The sequence below is a fragment of the Berghia stephanieae genome, chromosome 13, assembly GCF_034508935.2.
Source record: "Berghia stephanieae isolate SIO BIC M18660-M18661 chromosome 13, UCSD_Bste_1.3, whole genome shotgun sequence".
Lineage (NCBI taxonomy): Eukaryota > Metazoa > Mollusca > Gastropoda > Nudibranchia > Aeolidiidae > Berghia > Berghia stephanieae.
The window spans coordinates 6,928,550-6,950,704 of NC_088372.1; the positions used below are offsets into that span (position 1 = coordinate 6,928,550).

A 22,155-nucleotide genomic window follows, 5' to 3' on the forward strand; every position below is an offset into this window, starting at 1 on the left:
TTACAGACCGCCCTGAAGACTCCAACAGGATGAAACAACGTTGTCGGAAAATGTAACAGAATGAGATGAGTATAAATAAATAATTCAATCCAAGAAACTGTCGAGCACACAAATGGTTCAGGAGAGTTAACTGGAACCACGTAGAATGCTCGACGAATTCTTGGAGCGAAATATTAATTATTTGTCCTCACCTCATTTTTTACATATTCTCCTACAACGTTGTGTCCTCCAGAGTTATCAGGGATCTTGATTTGAGGTGTCTGGGAGAAATGTTGTTGTGTCTTGTCTGTAGGCGCCAATTTTGTTTCTATTTGTGTTATTTACAATCTATCTCTCTATGCTTCTATCCATATAAAGATATATATATATATATATATATATATATTTATATATATATATATATATATATATATATATATATATATATTTATATTGAATCGTGTTTGATACAAATATGGTACGGATAGTGCTCGACATGTAGCAATGGAGCGAATTATTATTTTAATATTTACCACAATGTTGGAGTCATCGATGTAGTCTGACTCCAACATTGTGGTAAATATTAAAAGTATATATATATATATATATATATATATATATATATATATATATATATATATATATATATATATATATATACATACATGTGTGTGTGTGTGTATCTTTCCCTCTCTCCAAAGAACAGCCGGATTCAAGATGCCACACAATCACCACATCCTTTTGATTGCCATTCTGGTGATGGTAGTATTGAATCCTACACAGGGTGATGACTATAAACCATGCAGATGCCATCCTCTTGTTGGGGGCGGAGATATTTATTTGAATGTGCCACCTGGTCAAGCAACTTCTCGCGACGTATGATTTTATTTTGTTTTTGTTGTCATCATCATCATCATCATCATCATTGTCATCATCATCATCATCATCGTCATCATCATCATCATCATCATCATCATCATCATCATCATCATCATCATCATCATCATTACTGCAGTAAAGAACAAATCGTTGTAATTGCTAACGTTAAATACAAATTCAAATCCAGTCCGTCTTTATAATCGTCTTGATTCTAAAGTCCCTATTTGTGATCAGATTCATTACGACATAAATTGAGCTTTTATCTAGAGCAATATCCACTAAACGTGCTCAAAGTGCTTTACAGGGGGTCCCCAGCCAACAGCAACACTTAACATGTAGGACGGGACATGACGCCTGTAAGGCGATATTATAATTTTTTTGGACATAGACAACGCTGTTAACGGCCAGGTACTCGTTTTACACCTGAGTACGGTAAGAGAATGTGAGTAAAGAGCCTTTTCCAAGGACTCATCTATGTGCCGAGCGAGGCTCAAACCCAGGAACTTCCGATCCGAAAGCGAGTGTCATACCACTAGACCACATAGCCTCACAAGTAACATTATATGTGAATAAAGACTCCATAATTAGATATTTAAACCATTCGTGACTTCAATAACAAATGTGGCCTTGTGCGGCTATGTGGTCTAGTGGTATGACACTCGCTTTCGGATCGGAAGGTCCTCGGTCCGAACATCGCTCGGCGCATAGTTGAGTCCTTGGAAAAGGCTCTTTACTCCCATTCTCTCACCACACTCAGGTGTAAAATGAGTAAATGGCCGTTAACAGCGTTGTCTTTGTCCGAAAAATTGTAATATCGCCAAACAGGCGTCATGTCTCGTCCTACATGTTAAATGTTGCTGTTGACCAGGGACCCATTGTAAAGCCCTTTGAGCACATTTAGTGGATATTGCGCTATATGAGAGCTTAATTTATTTCATTTATTTATTTGCTTCATTCTATTTTCAGAAAATAATATCATATTTTGATTACAATAAAAAACTTGCAATCTACTATTTCAATGGGTATGGTGGATTTGAATGGAGGTTGCACCACGGAAACAACAGTGTTGTTTATGAAAGAAAAACCAACGGACAATGCATGTAAGATTGACAGCTATGACTTACACTGAAAATACACGCATATATAATTCTCTCCTTACCAGCCATTTTCAGGATTCTCCCCAGACTTCACACCCAACTAACACAAAAATAGATCAAAAACAATAGCAGTAAGTTCTAGCGATAAATAATTTCTTTAGCAAAACATGCTCTTCACCACACTGTTCATTTTCTTTAAAGTTTATGATGTACAGAAGAAATTTGAATAAGAAAAATGTAGGTTGTATCGTAACGAATGTGACGATTTTCCTATAGTTGGTAAGGATAGGTTTGAACCAGACTTTCAAGGAAACTAGTCCTTTTTGTCAAAATCTCTAAAACATGGTGCTTCAAGTAAATTATTCAATTTATATTTGTAGGACACGTTTTATGGTCAAAATTTTAAATAGACTACTTGCACTTGGTGCGGTCAAATACATAAAACGCTCGTTAAGGTAGCAAGCATTGACAACGCAACCCTTCTAACTGGCTGAGGCGAAACAAATTAGATCTATGTACGGCCATTAAAGTAAGGAATCTGGTGGACACCCTGGAGTCCCGTCTCATTGTGGGAAGGTGTGTGACATACCAGCGAGGACTTAACCTCCGGATACAGGCAGTGTACCGCCTGTGGGCAGTGCTTTTAAAAATGCCGCCAAACATTATTTTTTGCTTTTGACTGTGACTAAACCACACACGTCACTGCAACCACCACCACCACCACCGCCGCCGCCACCACCACCACCACCACCACCACCACCACCACCACCACCACCACCATCATCACGAAAACCACCACCATCACAACAACGACCAATTTCATCAACATCATCACCACCAACACCATCGCCACGTTTTTGGACCTCATTTATATAGACATAAAAAAAAATGAATATATTCATCTAATTCACACTCCACCTCGTTCTTCATTTGGCCAGACTTGTGGCTCTTCATCTCTTAGATGTATCGTTCTTTCCTCCTGTTCGTCTTTCTTCTCTTTTTATGTCTGTCTTTTTTTTTGCACTTTTCTTTTCCTTCTCTTCTTTTAGTCTTTACTTTTCAACATCTTCCATAACTTGTAGCTACTCATAATTTTTTTAAAATTGAGCTTTATATAGCGCAATATCCACTAAATGTGCTCAAAACCCTTTACAAGGGGCCACTGGTCAACAGCCAGTTAGGCGATTTTACAATTTTTCGGACAAAGACAACGCTGTTAACGGCCAGGTACTCATTTAACACCCGAGTGCGATGAGAGAATGTGAGTACAGAGCCTTTTCCAAGGACTCATTTATGCGCCGAGCTCGAGGCTCGAACCCAGGAACTTCCGATCCGAAAGCAAGTGTCATACCACTAGATCACATAGCCGCACACAAAACTAGAGAAGCGTTTTTAAATATCTTTGTATCTGCGCTTCAATACTCTTCAACAGTCGTAACGTCACTTCCTTCCTAATGACGCATGGTAACTTAGTAACACTGGCTCTAAACTATCGGAACAATGGCGGACGCCCGTATGAAATATTTCTCCGGCGAGCATAAAAGCGTATCCAGATGGAAAAAACCCATAAATTTGATCTTGTTTTACACATTCTGATCACAAGGCATGTGAAAAGTTATAGCCAGCATGAAGAATAAAAAGTAATGATTTTCTTTGTTTAGAACCAAGATGGCCGCCGTTGCCGGGCGCCGTGACATCAGACTACTGAATCCTATTCAACTCGGGATTACAAAAAAATTAGATTTACCTGATGCTTTACTATTGCATTCACCCACAGCCAGAGTTGTAATTTTTTTTTTCTAACAGCGGAGATTGCCGTTGTGGATAGTGGGATTGGAGAACTGAAAACGATTTTTAAAAACCACTTCACAGACAGTAAATTTGGTAATCAGAGATGCTTCTTATATTATAATTATGTAAAAGTAAATTTTCTGTCTCCCCCCACCCCACCCCACCCCCACCCCCAACAACTTATGCCATTAGCTTGTGGATTGTTTTCCTTCAATCCTAAATATGTGACCCTTCGCCTCAAAACGGTATTAAGTCGGGATTGTTAAGTTCTTGAAAACTGAATTTATAGCCAGAAATTTCAGATATGTGTAGAGTTTGTACGTTTTATTGAAGAGAATGGATACCATATTTTAGGGTGATAATGCCAACAATTTATATTTTTGACCAGTTTTAACATTAAATTTGGCTTTTAAGGATCTTGTTTGTTCCGACATAATACCGTTTTGAGACGATGGGTCACATATAAGGAAATATTTGTTTTGAATAATTCATAAAATACTCATAAATTAATTATGTTCATGATATCCCGATAGGGAATGAGATTAGCGGAAGAGTAGCGTCCCTTGATTGGACGTCACCGGTGGAGAAGTTATTTGTAAACAAACAAACCACAAGCCTAGCGCTCAAATACAAAATGAAAATGTATTATTCATATTTCTGTACAAAAATGCATAACGTTGATTATGATATGCATTTTTGTACAGAAATATGAATAATAAATTTTGTATTTGGAGCGCTTGGCTTGTAGTTGGTTTGTTTACAAATAACTTCTCCGCCGGTGACGTCCAATCAAGGGACGCTACTCTTCCGCTAATCTCATTCCCTATGGAATTTCCCTATTTAAGGGGACAGCGTGGCTCAGCGGTACGGTCTTTGCTTCGTACCCAAAAGGTATCGAGTTCGATCACACGCCGCTGCGCTGTGTGGCCTTGAGCAAGTCACCTCGCCCTAGCTCACTTTGCGACGCTGCACAGCGGCTGACGCCTAGGTTATTCCAGTTTTCCCTTGGAATAGATCCTAAAGACAAATTTCCCCCTTGGGGATGAATAAAGGGAATTATTATTATTATTATTATTATTTTTTAATTATATAAGATTGATACTGTCCAATCCACTTTGTGTCATCAGCAAGCACCATGACGAAGAATTCCCCATACTTCCATGCGAGCCAGACGATGCTGTGTTCTTGGGCAATAGTTATGTCGATGGAAAGATGGTGGATGTCTGGCAATCCAAACATGTAACCCACGCTTTGTTATTTATTTATTTTACATAACTGATGTCTCTAAGGTAGACATAAAGTGTTATTATCATCTGACAATCGTGATGTACCTGATTTTGGCAACGATGATGGTGATGATGATGATGATGATGATGATGACGACGACGACGACGATGATGATGATGATGGTGATGTTGATGATGATGATGAAGATGATGATAATGATGATGATGTTGATGATGTTAACAAAACAGCCTGCATGAATTACTAAAGTCGAATGAAGGATGAAAGTATGACGTTCTCAATGTGAATACTTTTTATTTTGATTGACAATGAAGAAACCCGAAAAATAAACACAATCTGATTTCGTTCATTAAATAGAAGCGTCCATTTCATTTGATTTATTATTATCTGTGCGGCTATGTGGTCTTGTGGTATGCGAAGGTCCTGGGTTCGAGCCTCGCTCGGCGCATAGTTGAGTCCTTGGAAAAGGCTCTTTACTCACATTCTCTCACCGTACTCAGGTGTAAAATGAGTACCTGGCCGTTGACAGCGTTGTCTCTGTCAGAAAAATAATAATAATAAATCTTTATTGTCCTAAAAAATGTGGCAATTTGTAATATCATGTTTCGTTCTACATGTTACGTGTTGCTGTTGACTTTGAGCACATTAAGTGGATATTGCGCTATATAAAAGCTATTTAAAAATATTTTTCTTTTTAATTTCTTGTTATAGTAAAACACAAAAACTTTGATTTCTTCACAGGGCCCGGGCCACTTCATAATCAACATTTTGAATCATAGAGATTGTACTTTCGTTCGCAATTTTGTAGTTCCACATCAGGAAGGATATGTAAATGCTACGTACGGTAAATTCAAACCTGGGATAGCTTTCTACAAGGTCTTTGAGAAAGATATCTCAGATTGCGTCCCAGATAAACAACAACCAACTCCTGGAAAGAAGAAAATTATTTTTGAAATGATTAGAAAAGTGTTTTCAGAATTGCAAAAGCTCTTCTCAACTTTACTCGGTGACACGTAAATCTTAAATGTGACCACTCGTCTCAAAATGGTATTAAGTCGGGATGACTAAGATGCTGAAAATTGAATTTGTAGCCAGAAAAATCAGACTTAAGTTGAGTTTGTTTGCTTTATATAGGAGAAGGAATATCATATTTTACTGTGCTAAATACCAAAGTTTCATATTTTTGACCAGTTTGACTATAATTTGACTTTTAGCATCGAGTCCATCCCGACATAATACCGTTTTGAGACGTTTGGTCACAAATATTCTATATCTACAACAGTACGTTTGTTGCTGCTGTTGATGATGATAATGGTGATGATAATTATGATGATGGTGGTGGTGATAATGATGAGTTTGATTATGATGATAATGACACACACATACACACACACATATATATATATATATATATATATATATATATATATATATATATATATATATATATATATATATATATATGTATTAATACCGGATAGGGAGACTTTTGGTACCCCTATTAGTTCATTTTACAGTACTTTACCAATAGGGAGACCAAAATCCGGTCCCCCTATTGATTTGACCTCTAGCACATTCACTTTTCTATTTTTAGTTTAAGGTTGTCAACCCAACCGTCAAGGATATATAATTGTAAATCATAGTATTGAAGTTATTTGTTAAACACCACAGTAAGAAGAGTTATGCCTAAATTTTCACGTTGGTCAATAAGGTGACCGCCTGAAAAAAGTACAATAGGGGTACCAGTGTTTTCATCGATATATTTCAATAGTGAGGCAATATATCTTTCCGAAATTTTCTCTAAAATTCTAGAGCATTATATGGATTTTTATAGTAATGAAAACCTAATATAAAATTGTGTGAAAGTTGATGAACTGAGGAATGAACAAGATATACGAATTATAATCTATTTTTAGAAACAGATTTATCGAATCTTGGTCCGGATTCTTATCTTGGTGACAAGAGACAAGCAAACATAGTAACTCTTTTTTTCGTGAAACGTATGTTTAGTCAATTTCGCGCATAAAGAGGCACTCGGCACTCACTCACTCCGCAAGTCAGTAGTAGGTGGTTATCAGTTATCAGCTTTAATTCTTAGTCAAACGCTTCATCAAACCCATTATTGAGTAGCATGTTGATGCCTGATGCCAGTTGAAGCCATCTCGACGTCGTGAAATGGAGCATCTTCTGTCATAGCAGTAGAATCGTCAGATGCCGCATTTAAATCCTCCATTCCAGGCGTTGCTGTTGCCATATCGATCTTCGAAATGATTTGGTCTAGACGTCAAGTTGACCCGTTCTATGTCTGAAGAGATTTTAAAGTGCAATACCTAACATTATATCTTGATCTACAAAAGAGTCTTTTTAAATGAACCGCTGTGTTTCTATATTTTTCAAGAACCAATGATTTTCTGATAACCACTGACTACTGACTTTCGAAGAGAGTGGCCGACGGACGTCCTCTCTATAGCCGCAAGTATTTTTTCGTCACTTGCTGAGTTCCAAACTAGACGTCTATGGCATCGTGGGGTAAATTGATGCTGGAGGCATCATTGAAGAGACACCGAGATAATTTAAATGGTAAGTTATTGGCCATTCTTATTACATCACTGTTGATTTAAGATTTTCAATAGGGTAGACATCACATAATCATATAACGATTCACGGCGAGCAACTTACCAACGTAGAAAGTTTTAAATACCTAGGTTCAATAGTGACAACAGATGGAAGATGTAACCGAGACATACGAGCAAGAATAACTCAAGCCAAACAGGCCTTCATGGACCTGGGAAACATTTTGAAAAACAAACAGATGTCGTTCGGGATTAGATTCCGAGTCTTGAAGTGCTACGTGTGGCCAATCTTGTTATACGGATGCGAAAGCTGGACTACAAATGCAGAAACACAAAAGAACATTGAAGCTTTTGAAATGTGGTGCTTGAGAAGGATGCAGAGAATATCGTATACTGCACACAAAACGAACGAAGAAGTGCTAAAACAAACATACCAACAAAGGAAACTAATGGCCTTAATAGTGGATCGACAACTATCCTTTTTCGGACACATAGTAAGGAAAGATAAGAATGAATACCTGGCAAGTTGTGGAAAAATACCTGGTAAACGCGCCCGGGCGAGACAAAGAAAAACACTCATAGACCAACTGAAGGGCTTCACCAGCCTAACAATCCAAGAGCTGTTTGAAAAGGCAAGAGACAGGGAGGAATGGAGAGAGATAATTCATGCAGTATCCGAAGCCTGGACCAGGCATGGAACCTAGAAGAAGAAGAAGACATCACAATCACACACACACCGATTGATGATTGTCACTTGTCAGTCAGTCATTTGGAAGTGGAGTCAGATAATTCGGGAACTTCTGTAGACTGTAGATTCACACTAGTGAGTAAGATCTGTCGTTTACTACTACTACTACAACTACCACTACTACTTTTAGTTTTAGCGCTATCCAACTCAACACTTCTCGTGTTTATTTTATTTTGGCAAAACTAGAATGGATTTTTGAAAAGAATATAAAATAATTTAAACTTAAACCTGTCTTTGCATCTTGCTTTATGCATACAGTATGCCATATCACAGCCATCACAAAATCATAGTTTAATGTTGAGAATATGCTATTTCTTTTGTAACTTCAGATCAGAGAGATTTGAGCTTTAAAAATCCTGAAAAATGTCTTGCTGTCAATCCAGACAACCCTTTTGATGTGATCTATGATGTTAATGGTAAGAATGTAATTTGATGAGGAAATGAATAACATTTAGGTACACATAGTTTGCTTTTTTTTTTTTTTTTTTTTTTGAGTCATGATGTGTAATACTATTACAGTCCACTCCGGATAATTGCAACTCGTTTAATCGCAACTTTCGGTTAATCACAATATTTCCTAAGCAATGGAAATAATTCTATATAAAAGTCACTGGTTAATTGCAACAAACTTCGGTTTTTTAAAAAGTGGTAAATTCAAGAAATCAAACAGTATATCATGATTAAATTTCATCATGGATGAAATCGTGACAGGTTGAAGAATCGAGAGTGAGCAGGATTTAATGCTACAGTAGTGTGTCACCACTCTGTTAGAGTCGAAAGAGGGCGGGGCTCTGCAGTATGGGTTTGTGACGTCATCGGTGGCCATTAAATAGAAGAGGGGTGGGGCTGGTCATAATCTTGACAACAGGTTATAAATGACAGTTATAAAGAGAGACTGAGCGATATCCTTTGTTTTAGGATTAACAACTGTGCATTGTGACCAACGAGTTTGGTGAGAGATTATTGTCTCTCATTAAGGCTAATCTCTTTAACTCTGACAAATGTTGAATTGTTGAGAAAAAAGATTGAAACTTCTTCCAATCTGAATAAGATATCGGCTTGCTTCATAGCTGCTTTTGGTTGACAAATCTACACGGGGCTGCCATATGGTTTTTGTTTCAATCAAATTGCTCTGTATGTGGTGGACTAAGAATATTATTTACTGGTTTGAGTTGACAATAAATGTGTAAAATGTTGAAATAGTGGACAGGAAACTGAATTTCGGTTAATCCCAACATTTTCGATGATCCCAAGGTATTGCGATTATCCTAAGTGGACTGTACCTGAATCTTGAACGAAAAACTATCATATGGATATGATTATAGACAGATTGGTTTCTGGAATTATATTTCCGTCCTCCCTTGCCAACTCTGACGTTCTTGAAATTTAAAAGAAAATAGCCAGAAGGTTTCGGACTTAATTTTCTTTTTTTACAAAGGACAATAGTCATAAGGTAAATAATTTTTAAAAAATCCTTTTACAGCACAAGATGGCATGATTTTTTGTTTAAGAGTTTAGAGAAAAACTTGCACATGATAGTCTTCAGCTTTTTTTTTGTTGTTTTTATTTTCTATATAGACTCCAACTCAGAGCCTGAAAGTGATGCAGAACAAAGTTCCATATCACACGATTCATTTGTGGTAAGTATGTACATTAAAATAAAATCATAACATTTGTATAGCGTTTATCCACAGTTGGCACCATGCTCAAAATGCTTCACATCAACATATTTTGTGGTGGACAAAACACATTTGCCACAAAAGATGAGACCTGCAGTCTGTTAGGCGCAATACAATATTTCAGGACAAGGACAACACTGTTTTACACCAGTGAGATTCCTAGTTTTTTGTTGTTAAAAATTTTTCTTTGCAGTGGACTTCGCCAACAATAACACTATTTTAAACCTTCCTCGTTATATTTTGAAGTGATATTCATTGATGAGCCATTCACATTTGAAGTCGTTTGTTTTTTATTTGACAAAATGTGAAAATGATGCGTTTCCAGGAAAAATTAAAATAGCTTCTGTTGGGATTATACTTTTGATCTCGCATTTTGTCCAAATTCTCTTGCATCGTAATGTTTATCAACTTTTTTTGTTAACTATATTGCAGTTGCAAGGTTAGGAAGTTCATATTGTTGCAATGACAACCGTTTATATGTCCAGAATCGTAGTGATATAAAAAATTGTTTTGTAGTTGTTGGTCCTGGTGTAGGATTTAAAGAGTTGGTTAAAAACGGTTTACTGAAACCCTGGTTGGTGTATCTATATTTATCCAAGCACAGTTGAACATATTAAATACTTAGACAATATGTCTGCCTTTCTCAACTCTTTTTTATTATACTTGCATTATTAACCAGCTAATTGTTTAGTTGGATTATTAAACAATGGCTCTTCATGTTTATTGTCAACATGAATAAATTGATTGATCTGTCATCTTTTCCACAAAATATACAGGGTCCCGATTTTGTTGCTGACTCCGAGTCTGATTCCTCTACGTACTCTGTGAGGTACCCAATGCTGAGTACATCATTGTCTCTGGAACCTAGTGCTCATTCCCCAACTCAGTCAGAGCCTCATCCACAACTATCACAGACTGAACCTCGTTGCCAGTCTGGGACCCAGGTTCAACCCGAATGCTATACACTTGCAAACCAACGTGTTACGTGCAATGGTGAGTCATTTTTTTGTCATTCTTCTCCTTTGATATTTGTGGGATCAATTTTAATTTACCCATTCCTTTTAAAAGAAAACTTCCACCCCTCCATGGTGCTGCATTTGTGTTATTGCATTTTTTTTTGTTTTGGCAGTGCTGCGTCGCAAAATACGCTACCATTTACATAACAAGCACAAATCCAAATTTGATAGGGTGGACATCTTAGAATCTGAAACCCCAATGTGTGAGTGATATCAGTGAAACCAGCCATAAAAATGTTCATGTTTATTTTATTGGGGTTTTTTTTGTCTGTAATAGACTTAAATTGCTTGTATTGTAAGTGTTAAAATGGTTTTTTTGTTACAACCCATCTATATATTAAAACTGTTTCTTTGTATTTCTATGATGCTTAAGGCTTTTTTTCACAGACCAGCTGGAAACTTAACGAGAATCAGAGTAGATAACATTTTTATTAATCTTGCAACCTAAACAGTATATGATGATTGGGAGCATTTAAAGAAAAGCACATTTTCTTTTTAATTTGTCGGTACTAAAATTATACTTTGATAATGTCTGCTGTGCTACAAACCCTTTTGACTTCCAGGTTCAATATTTTTCTTTATTCTAAAATTCTTGGGTTTCCTTTCAATGACAACTGAGATCATTAAAATTCAGCTCACAACATGATGTGTGTAGATTTGATGAAAACATATGTTCGAGTTGAGAAGCAGTGTTCACGAACTTGCTGATCGTTTTTACTAGCATTTATTTTCCTAACTTACCTGTGTCAATTAACAAAGGTAAGACTCAAATATTTTCTATCTGAACAGTGTGTTTGTTATTGAAATATTTCCGGCATATACATGTCATATTTCATTCCCACAAAATATAAATCAGGATTAAGTTGTCTGGGCATCAGCATCGTTCAGGCAGTTGGGGGGAAGTCTTTAAGGAATTAATGAAGCCGATGCTCAACCGGTCTGGAGGACGTTTGATTAATGTCGGCTGTTTGTTCTGCCAGCCGGTGATGTTTTCTCACTCCCGCAATGACAAAGAAAGTCATTGTTATGACTATGAACTATAGTCTATTATTACTTTTGTTACTATATTAATTGTTACTTATTGCCGCTACTGTTATTATTATTATTATTATTATTATTATTATTATTATTATTATTATTATTATTATTATTATTATTATTATTATTATTATTATTATTATTATTATGATATTGCCTTCATTGCATTCTATTACTATTATTGATATAATTAATTTCTGATTGTTGTAAATAATTTATGTGAATTGAATTTTGTCGATTGGCCAAGGGCCTACAATAAACTTAAATGAAATGTTAGTCTTTGGATAGGACTTGGGTCTATTCTTGATTGCTTTTCCGCCTGGGTCGAGTGAAGCATTTGGAGTAAATTTTGTTGCTCAACGTAAAAAACATGACGCTTACCATTCCGCTGATACTGATACCTCCAAGGGGTGGTTGGGGAAAAACCTAAAATTCTTTTGACATTCTGTCTGATTTTTCGCTGAAACAACAACGGACAATCTATGTATTCAGATGAGACTTCAATGTGTTACTATTCCGATTTATGTTCATATTTTGATTATAATGAAGAGGGAACCCTGAACCCAGTGAAGTGGGTGGATTGATCTATTTATTTCTATTTCAAAACAAAATATGGCGTCTTTTCACTGGATTTGTTATGTGGCAGAGGTCTCCACAAATCTAACATACCTCTTCCAAAGGAATAGATGGTAGAAAAGTATATAACAAGAAGGAATTATGACAGTTACTTGTCCAGGCCTTAAATATTTGGAATGCTATTCCTCTCTATTGCTGTCATGTAGCTGATGTGCATACGATTTGTCTATTGATTTATTTTCATAGTTCATAGCATGATGTGCTTTATTTTCTTCTTTTTTTTTCCAGAGAAATACAAAAAGCCAAGGAGACCCTGTCCATACTGTGGACAGTTGCAAACAAAACTCTCAAGGCATTTGATGAGGAAACACAAAGATGAGACAGAAGTTACAGAGGCCATGAAACAGCCTGTAAAGGAAAGGGATAGAACAATGGAGAATCTCAAGAAAAAGGGCATTTTTTATTCAAACACTAGAAACAATTCAATAGTTATGCGTGAGAGAGCACAAGGGTCACATGAAGTTGTTATGTGTGCTGGCTGTAAGGGGTTTTACTCTGGACGAAGGGTTTATGAACACAAAAAGAAATGTAGTACTGAGCATGCTCTGTGTACTGGGGTTGTAAAATTTTATCCCGTGGCTCCCAATGCAAGTAAAGAAATAAAGGAGAATATTCTTGACAAATTTCGGAATGATGAAGTGGGAAATTTGTGTCGATCAGACAAAGCTATAGTATTGTTAGGAACAAAATTGTGGAGTAAAAGTTCAAAGAAGGAGAGAAAAGTTATAATGAGTGATTTACGCATCTTAGGAAATTTGATTTTAAAAACTAGGAAGAGAACAAATCAACCTTCTTTCTCTGGAGAGGACGTGGTGAAGCGTTGTAACTTTAATGAAATATCGCAAACCATTTCTGAAATGACTTTGAAAGAGGATGATTTGTGAGGATGATTATCAATTATTTGATTCACATATGTTTGTTAGGCTTCGCAATGTCATCGTAGCTAGGCTTACAATGTTTAATGCGAGGAGAGGCGGAGAACCCGCAAGGATGTTGTTAAAAGACTGGAATGATGCAGATTCAGGTGTATGGGTTGATCCCAGCTTGTACAACATGTCACTGATCCTCTGGAAAAAGCGTTACTTGAGAAGTATAAGCTGGCCTATCAGTCTGGAAAGGGAAGCAAGATGTTGGTCCCTGTGTTGATACCCAATGACACAATTCAGCCTTTAAGGAAACTTGCACAGGAGCGTAAAGCTGTTGATATTTCAGACAACCCATTTCTTTTTCCAAATACAGGAATATCCAAAGATCATGTAAGTGGTTACATTGCCATCAAATATGTCACTTCCTTAGTAAAGGATTTAGAGAAACCCCAGTTGTTAATAGCTGATAAATTCAGGCACCGAGCTTCGATATTATTTGCCTTACTTGATGTCCACAACACGAGAGAGATGTCTTCTATCGACATATGGGACACAGTGAATCAATCAATCAAAACATTTATCAGTGTCCACTTGCAATACGAGAAATAACAGAAGTTGGTCATTTTTTGGGTCAAATTGATAACTCAGCATCGGTCACTGGGGAAGGAAATTGTAACATTGAAACAAATGATTCTGTAGTGAATAGAGACTCAAATGCAAATTTTGGAACATCCATAGTAACAGCTGCAAATCAAGAAGAAATATTTGATGGTGAAGCAGGAGTGCCAAATCAGCTTACGTGTTCTTCAAAACAAACTGAACCCAAGAGGAATTCAAGCAAAAATCGGAGATACATGTCATGGTCAGATGAGGATACAGATAGAGTCAAGTCATATTTTAAAAACTTTGTCGAAGATGTTTCAGCACATGGTTCAAGGGGATCATTACCTAGAAAGTCTGAAATTATTCTGTTCTTAAAACACCACAGGGTATTTTCACAAAAAAAGAATCCCTGAAGGTACACTAATTAGTTTGGTGAAGACAAAGATTTTTAATGAAAGAAATAAATATAGAAGGGAAAGAGCGTTTCAATCGGTGTAATGACAATCATGAATTTGATTTGTATTACATTCATTGTATTGTATAGTGTTATTGACATATTTTGGGGGTTTACAAAAACGTTTTATCTTTATATAGTACAATCTGTTCATCATTGCAATATCCTTTTTTATATTATATGAACATTCATTTGCTCAGCTTGAGAGACAAATGCTTTGTAGAACCATAGCTGCCAACCGTTCTGTTAAAAACGGATTTGTTCCGTATTTGACTTCCTGAGTATATATATATATATATATATATATATATATATATATATATATATACACAAACTCAAGCACTCACACAAACATATCATGATAATAATGACGGTGATGAAATAAAAATGAAGCTACTATTGACTTCGTCCATTTCCTTTTCTGTTAAATGTTTGTTAAATCCGATCCACAGCAACGGTTTACACGGGATACGCGTACGTACCATTGTAAAGACTATAGATAGTTCGAAGATGACGTCACTCATGTCTTTGTTATTGTTTTTTGCCATCCACGTTTATGAGTAATGCTCACGGAACTGTATTAACCTGACTATAAACGTTCATGGATACACATAGTTTTGTGTGTCGGTCCGTTATACCTCCGGATGGCAATGTTATGAGCTTCTTAGCCAAGTGTGTACTATCTATAATATTTCAACTATTGGGAAACCACACTGTGGTGTTGTAGTAGCATGTCTGACCGGTAAATCAGAAGGTCTGAGAATCAATCACCATGTGAGGCTGGATGACTATCTTCTTTGGAATATCTATCTTGTATATGTGACCCTTCGCCTCAAAATGGTATTAAGTCGGGTTGGTAAAGTAGTTGAAAATTAAATTCATAGCCAGAAATATCAGACTTGTGTTGAGTTTATACGATTTATTGAGGATAATGGCAACCATATTTTAGGATGCGAATGCCAACAATTTATATTTTTGACCAGTTGAACATTAATTCGGCTTTTAAGCATCTGGTTCGATCGGACATAATACCGTTTTGAGACGATGGGTCACATATGTCGATCTGTTTTATCTGGCTGGCATCGTTTTATACAGGCTTAACGCTCTCATCAAACGATCAAACGATCACCAATCTTTCTCATTTACTATACCGTATAGCTTTCATTTTGAGCACCAGATTATGTACACAACAGATCCCAGATAACCTGGGTCTATCTTGATTTAGATTTTTTTTAAACCCAGAAAGTTAAACCAATAACATCATAGCTCTCGTTGGAACTGCGGCAACGCCATGAGAAGACTCGTGATAATGAATTGTTGATTTTAATCATAAATCACAAACAGATGCAACTCGATCATCAACTTTATTGGTTGATTTTTATGATGAATACAAACGAGACGAAGAATCTTCTTGTGCGGCAATGTGGTCTAGTGGTATGACACTGGCTTTCGGATCGGAAGGTTCTGGGTTCGAGCCTCGCTCGGCGCATAGTTGAGTCTTTGGAGAAGGCTCTTTACTCACATTCTCTCACCTTACTCAGGTGTAAAATGAGTACCTGGCAGTTAACAGCGTTGTCTTTATCCGAAAAATTGTAATATCGCCTGACAGGTGTCATGTCCTGTCCTATATGTTAAATGTTGCTGTTGGCCAGGAACCCATTGTAAAGCGCTTTGAGCACGTTTAGTGGATATTGCGCTATATAAAAGCTCAAGTTTGTTCATTATCACAGTCCAGCATTATCAAGAGTGTCTAAGCAGGCGGTGCTTAACATAGTTTTTAATCATATTTTAAATTTGTTGGTAAATGAGTATTCTCATAGATAAAGTCTTGTTTACAAATATTATATTTCTCTCTTGATGATGAGAGGTAGAATTATTATGGTTAACGAATTTTCAATTTGTGAGTACTTTTGACCCAGCCAAATCGTTACCAAGAACCATATCAATATTGTCAAAAGGTAGTTGAGAAACAATTTCTATCCCTGTTGCATCATTATAATAGACAGAATTAAATTGAAGATAATAAATAGGAACATTGACAACTCATGGACCTATATATAGGGAATGAGATTAGTGGAAGAGTAGCGTCCCTTGATTGGACGTCACCGGGGGAGAAGTTAATTGTAAACAAACCAACTACAAGCCAAGCACTCCAAATACACAATTTATTACTCATATTTCTGTACAAAAATGCATATCATAATCAACGTTATGCATTTTTGTACAGATATATGAATATTAATTTTGTATTTGGAGCGCTTGGCTTGTAGTTGGTTTGTTTACAAATAACTTCCACACCGGCGACTTCCAATCAAGGGACGCTACTCTTCCGCTAATCTCATTCCCTAATCTATATACATTGATGTAATTAACAGGTGACAGACCTCTAAGACATAGTGTGTCTATTCTTATCAATGTTTAAATAAAAACGTGAAATTGAATGTAAGCTTTAATTTAATTAGTACATTACGAAAACAGATAGAATGAGCGTTTCGGGTTTCCTTTTCATCAAAAACAGAATGAATGAAACATTACATATGAATGAGATGATGTGGTAGTGGCGTTGTGAATAACTTAGCACTCCCCAGGGACTCGTTTATCCAGCACTGTCTCCATAAAAACATTCTACTACTACTATTATATGGCGCTGGCTTCCGGCGACAACAGACGTGTTGTGAATGTTCACGTATTTTCTACACATATTTTTATTCATTTATCATTCAATCGCCGGAATTTACGCCTAATTTTTATTCAAAATGGATGTGAAGTATATATTGTTCCTGATTTTTATATCTATTAGTATATTTATAAGCATAAATGGTGTTTTAGCCTGTGATTTTGCTGCCAAAAGCCTATCGATAACATATACTCCAGAGACTCTCCGATCCCTCCAACCCGTGTCACCCCCACCACCCACTACTGACACATCGTTTATTAAAGTAAGAAAGAGGGGGAGAAAAGGAGGAATAAAAACAAAATTTAACAGACGGCCTTTTCGTCCATTTTTACCCTGTGTAGTGACAGGTAATGTAAGATCACTGAAAAATAAAATTGATGAACTGTTTTCACTGTGTCGTTTTAATAGTGACTATCGTCAAGCCTCCATAATAGCGTTAACAGAGACTTGGCTATCTCCTCACATACCATCATCATGTTTTGATATTGAACAATACTCACTATTTCGAGGAGATCGGACTAATGTAAATAAACGAACTGGGGGTGGGGTGTGCACATATATTAACAACAAATGGTGCCACCCCAATAACTGTCAGATAAAGAAAATGTATTGTGACGATTATATTGAATTTATTACTGTTTCGTCACGACCATATTACCTACCCCGGGAATATACTCATGTCATCATCATCAACGTCTACATTCCACCATCATCAGACCACAGCGAAACATATTTTGAGGAAAGAAACACAGGACATTCAAATTAAGTCAGCCGATGCCGTATTGATGGTCACTGGCGATTTTAACCAATGTAACGATTTTACTCTCCCGGGACTTCATCAATACGTGGACTGCGAGACAAGGGACAAAAAAACATTAGATTTATTCCTGTGTAATATTAAAAATAGTTATAAATGTTTACCCCGTGCCCCATTAGGTTTATCTGACCACTGCATGCTCTTGCTACTCCCCACCTACCGCCCGATTTTTAAACGTGTAAAACCAGTAAAGAAAAGTGTACAGATCTGGAACGGAAGTGTGTGTGAAAATTTGCGTGGGTGTTTTGAATGCACTGACTGGAATGTTTTTATCGAATCATGTGATAGTGTGGATGAGCTGAATGACTGTGTGAGTGAGTATTTAAAATTCTGTGAACAGCTAGTGTCTTGTAAAAAAGAAATAAAATATTATCCTAACAACAAGCCTTGGATAACAAAAGATCTAAAACTTTTATTGAACCAAAAGAAAACTCTCTTTACTAGTGGAAACAAAAAAGATCTGAAAACAAAACAAAAAGAGATAAAGAGAGTAATATCTAGTTGTAGAGACAAGTACAAAAATAAAATTGAAAAATGCTTTTCTTCTGGGGATATACGGGACACGTGGCGGGGCTTAAAACTGCTGTTAACTATAATCCAAAGCCCACGATTATATCAGAAGATATCGAAATTGAAACTCTAAATAAATTTTATTCACGTTTCGACACAGCAAACAAATTTGATATTGAAAATGAAAAACATAAATTATATAGGGCTTTGGAAGATGACATGACTATTGAGGTCAGTGAAGAAGAAACGAGATTCGTATTTTCGAAAATAAACGAGAGTAAGGCTGCTGGGCCGGATGGATTGAAAGGAAAATTATTAAAAGAATGTGCCCATCAGCTTTCCCCCATTTATACACATATTTTTAACTGGTCCCACCAATTCGTTTCGATCCCTGAAATTGGGAAAACTTCAAAAATTATTCCTTTTCCAAAAAAAGAAAAACTTGAAACTATGAACGATCTCAGACCTGTTGCATTGACTTCAATAGTTATGAAATCTTTAATAATAATAATAATAATAATAATAATAATAATAATAATAATAATAATAATAATAATAATAATAATAATAATAATAATAATAATAATAATAATAATAATAATAATAATAATATCTTTATTGCATCCCAAAAAGGAAATTTTTTGTACAGACGTGTTATAATTTACACATAAGATAAAAATACAATGGAAATAGGATGTATATATATAAAAAAGGAGCAGCTCTATAACCAGAGCTGCGCTTTATAATATGAATAATTTCAACACTGTAAAATAGTTAAAACTGTCACTATAAATTGAAAATTGAAAAGATTGCAAAACAAATAAATTAATAAATTAATATTTATATTTTTAAAAAGTAAAAATGAGAAATAATATATAAAATGATTATTGCTTGTTGTTATAAAGCCTAATACTGGACGGCAGAAAAGATTTTCGGTGTCTCTCTGTTTTCGTTGAAATAGAGAAAGGGCGACCACTTCTTTCTGACATAATAATTGATGGTCTTAGTGGATGATACTGGTCATTTAATATTTTAGTTATTTTATTTATACAAAATTTCTCGTATAAAAGATCTACATCGTCAACATCATTTATATAGCGTTTAATGGATTTTTTAATATTTGAATTTATTTTGTTCCTTTCCACTGCTAAGCAATTGCCTCCCCAAGCTGTTATACAAAATGACAAAACACTTTCGATTACTGCTCTATAAAATAATGTGCAGAGGGTTTTATCTATTCTAAACTGAGAGAGTTTCGATAAAAAATATGTACGTCTGCACATCTTATGCCTAATTATTTTCAAGTGTTCATCCCACTTGAGCCTGTCATCAATCGTTACACCAAGGTATTTGTAGTGAGGAACTCGCTGGACGAATTGGTCCTTTAATTTTAACGGTTCTATCGGTTCCTTCACTCTCCTAAAGTCAATCACTGGCTCCTTTGTCTTGCTTATGTTAAGCTCTAGGTGGTGGGCATCACACCAAGACACAAATCTATCAATTTCTTGCCTATAAGCCACTTCGTTGCCATTTGTTATGAGGCCTTGAAGAGCGGTGTCATCTGCAAACTTTATTAAAGGTACACTCAGGTTTTGACTTCTACAGTCATTCGTGTATATTGTGAATAATACAGGGGACAATACACAACCTTGAGGAGCACCAGTATTTGTAGTTATACAGGAAGATTTGTTTTGCCCTAATTGAACATATTGTGCTCTCTCCGTAAGAAATTCGAGCACCCAAGCAATTATATACTTGTTTAAATTCAGACTAGTCAATTTTTGAACAACCAACTGAGGTTGCATTGTATTGAACGCTGAAGAAAAATCTGCAAAAAGCAATCTGCAATAGCTCCTAGCGTGATCTAGATGCCTGTAGATGTTGTTTGTAAACAGCAAAATGGCATCCTCTACGCCACGTCCTGGTTTGTAAGCAAATTGATGACTATCACTCAATGGCATAAACTGATTCCTAATTTTAACAAGAACAAGTTTTTCTAAAGATTTCATGACTATTGAAGTCAGTGCAACAGGTCTGAGATCGTTCATAGTTTCAAGTTTTTCTTTTTTTGGAACAGGAATAATTTTTGAAGTTTTCCAAATTTCAGGGATTGAAACGCATTGGAGGGACCAGTTAAAAATATGTGTATAAATGGGGGAAAGCTGGTGGGCACATTCTTTTAATAGTTTTCCTTTCAATCCATCCGGCCCAGCAGCCTTCCTCTCGTTTAGTTTCGAAAATACAAATCTCGTTTCCTCTTCACTGACCTCAATAGTCATTTCATCTTCCAAAGCCCTGTCTAATTTATGTTTTTCATTTTCAATATCAAATTTGTTTGCTGTGTCGAAACGTGAATAAAATTTATTTAAAGTTTCAATTTCGATATCTTCTGATATAATCGTGGCTTTGGATTATAGTTAACAGCAGTTTTAAGCCCCCGCCACGTGTCCTTTATATCCCCAGAAGAAAAGCATTTTTCAATTTTATTTTTGTACTTATCTCTACAACTAGATATTACCCTCTTTATCTCTTTTTGTTTTGTTTTCAGATCTTTTTTGTTTCCACTAGTATAGAGAGTTTTCTTTTGGTTCAATAAAGGTTTTAGATCTTTTGTTATCCAAGGCTTGTTGTTAGGATAATATTTTATTTCTTTTTTACAAGACACTAGCTGTTCACAGAATTTTAAATACTCACTCACACAGTCATTCAGCTCATCCACACTATCACATGATTCGATAAAAACATTCCAGTCAGTGCATTCAAAACAACGACGCAAATCTTCACACACACTTCCATTCCAGATCTGTACACTTTTCTTTACTGGTTTTACACGTTTAAAAACAGGGCGGTAGGTGGGGAGTAGCAAGAGCATGCATTGGTCAGATAAACCTAATGCGGCACGGGGTAAACATTTATAACTATTTTTAATATTACACAGGAATAAATCTAATGTTTTTTTGTCCCTTTTTAGAAAAACTTGTTCTTGTTAAAATTAGGAATCAGTTTATGCCATTGAGTGATAGTCATCAATTTGCTTACAAACCAGGACGTGGCGTAGAGGATGCCATTTTGCTGTTTACAAACAAGATCTACAGGCATCTAGATCACGCTAGGAGCTATTGCAGATTGCTTTTTGCAGATTTTTCTTCAGCGTTCAGTACAATGCAACCTCAGTTGGTTGTTCAAAAATTGACTAGTCTGAATTTAAACAAGTATATAATTGCTTGGGTGCTCGAATTTCTTACGGAGAGAGCACAATATGTTCAATTAGGACAAAACAAATCTTCCTGTATAACTACAAATACTGGTGCTCCTCAAGATTGTGTATTGTCCCCTGTATTATTCACAATATACACGAATGACTGTAGAAGTCAAAACCTGAGTGTACCTTTAATAAAGTTTGCAGATGACACCGCTCTTCAAGGCCTCATAACAAATGGCAACGAAGTGGCTTATAGGCAAGAAATTGATAGATTTGTGTCTTGGTGTGATGCCCACCACCTAGAGCTTAACATAAGCAAGACAAAGGAGCCAGTGATTGACTTTA

The 22,155-nt window shown here is 36.0% G+C and overlaps 2 protein-coding genes across 2 annotated transcripts; both read left to right on the forward strand.

Moving 5' to 3' along the window:
- The first annotated feature begins 692 nt into the window (after positions 1 to 692).
- LOC144958993 (uncharacterized) lies at positions 693 to 6,152 on the forward strand. The gene is made up of 4 exons (XM_078891307.1): positions 693 to 855; positions 1,825 to 1,958; positions 4,874 to 4,985; positions 5,733 to 6,152. Exons 1-4 carry the CDS (start codon positions 697 to 699, stop codon positions 6,006 to 6,008), a joined length of 681 nt encoding a protein of 226 aa, XP_078747433.1. The 5' UTR covers positions 693 to 696; the 3' UTR covers positions 6,009 to 6,152.
- Positions 6,153 to 10,827: 4,675 nt separating this feature from the next.
- On the forward strand, positions 10,828 to 16,994 carry LOC144958975 (uncharacterized). The gene is made up of 3 exons (XM_078891276.1): positions 10,828 to 10,984; positions 12,910 to 13,493; positions 16,980 to 16,994. Exons 1-3 carry the CDS (start codon positions 10,828 to 10,830, stop codon positions 16,992 to 16,994), a joined length of 756 nt encoding a protein of 251 aa, XP_078747402.1.
- Positions 16,995 to 22,155: the final 5,161 nt, after the last annotated feature.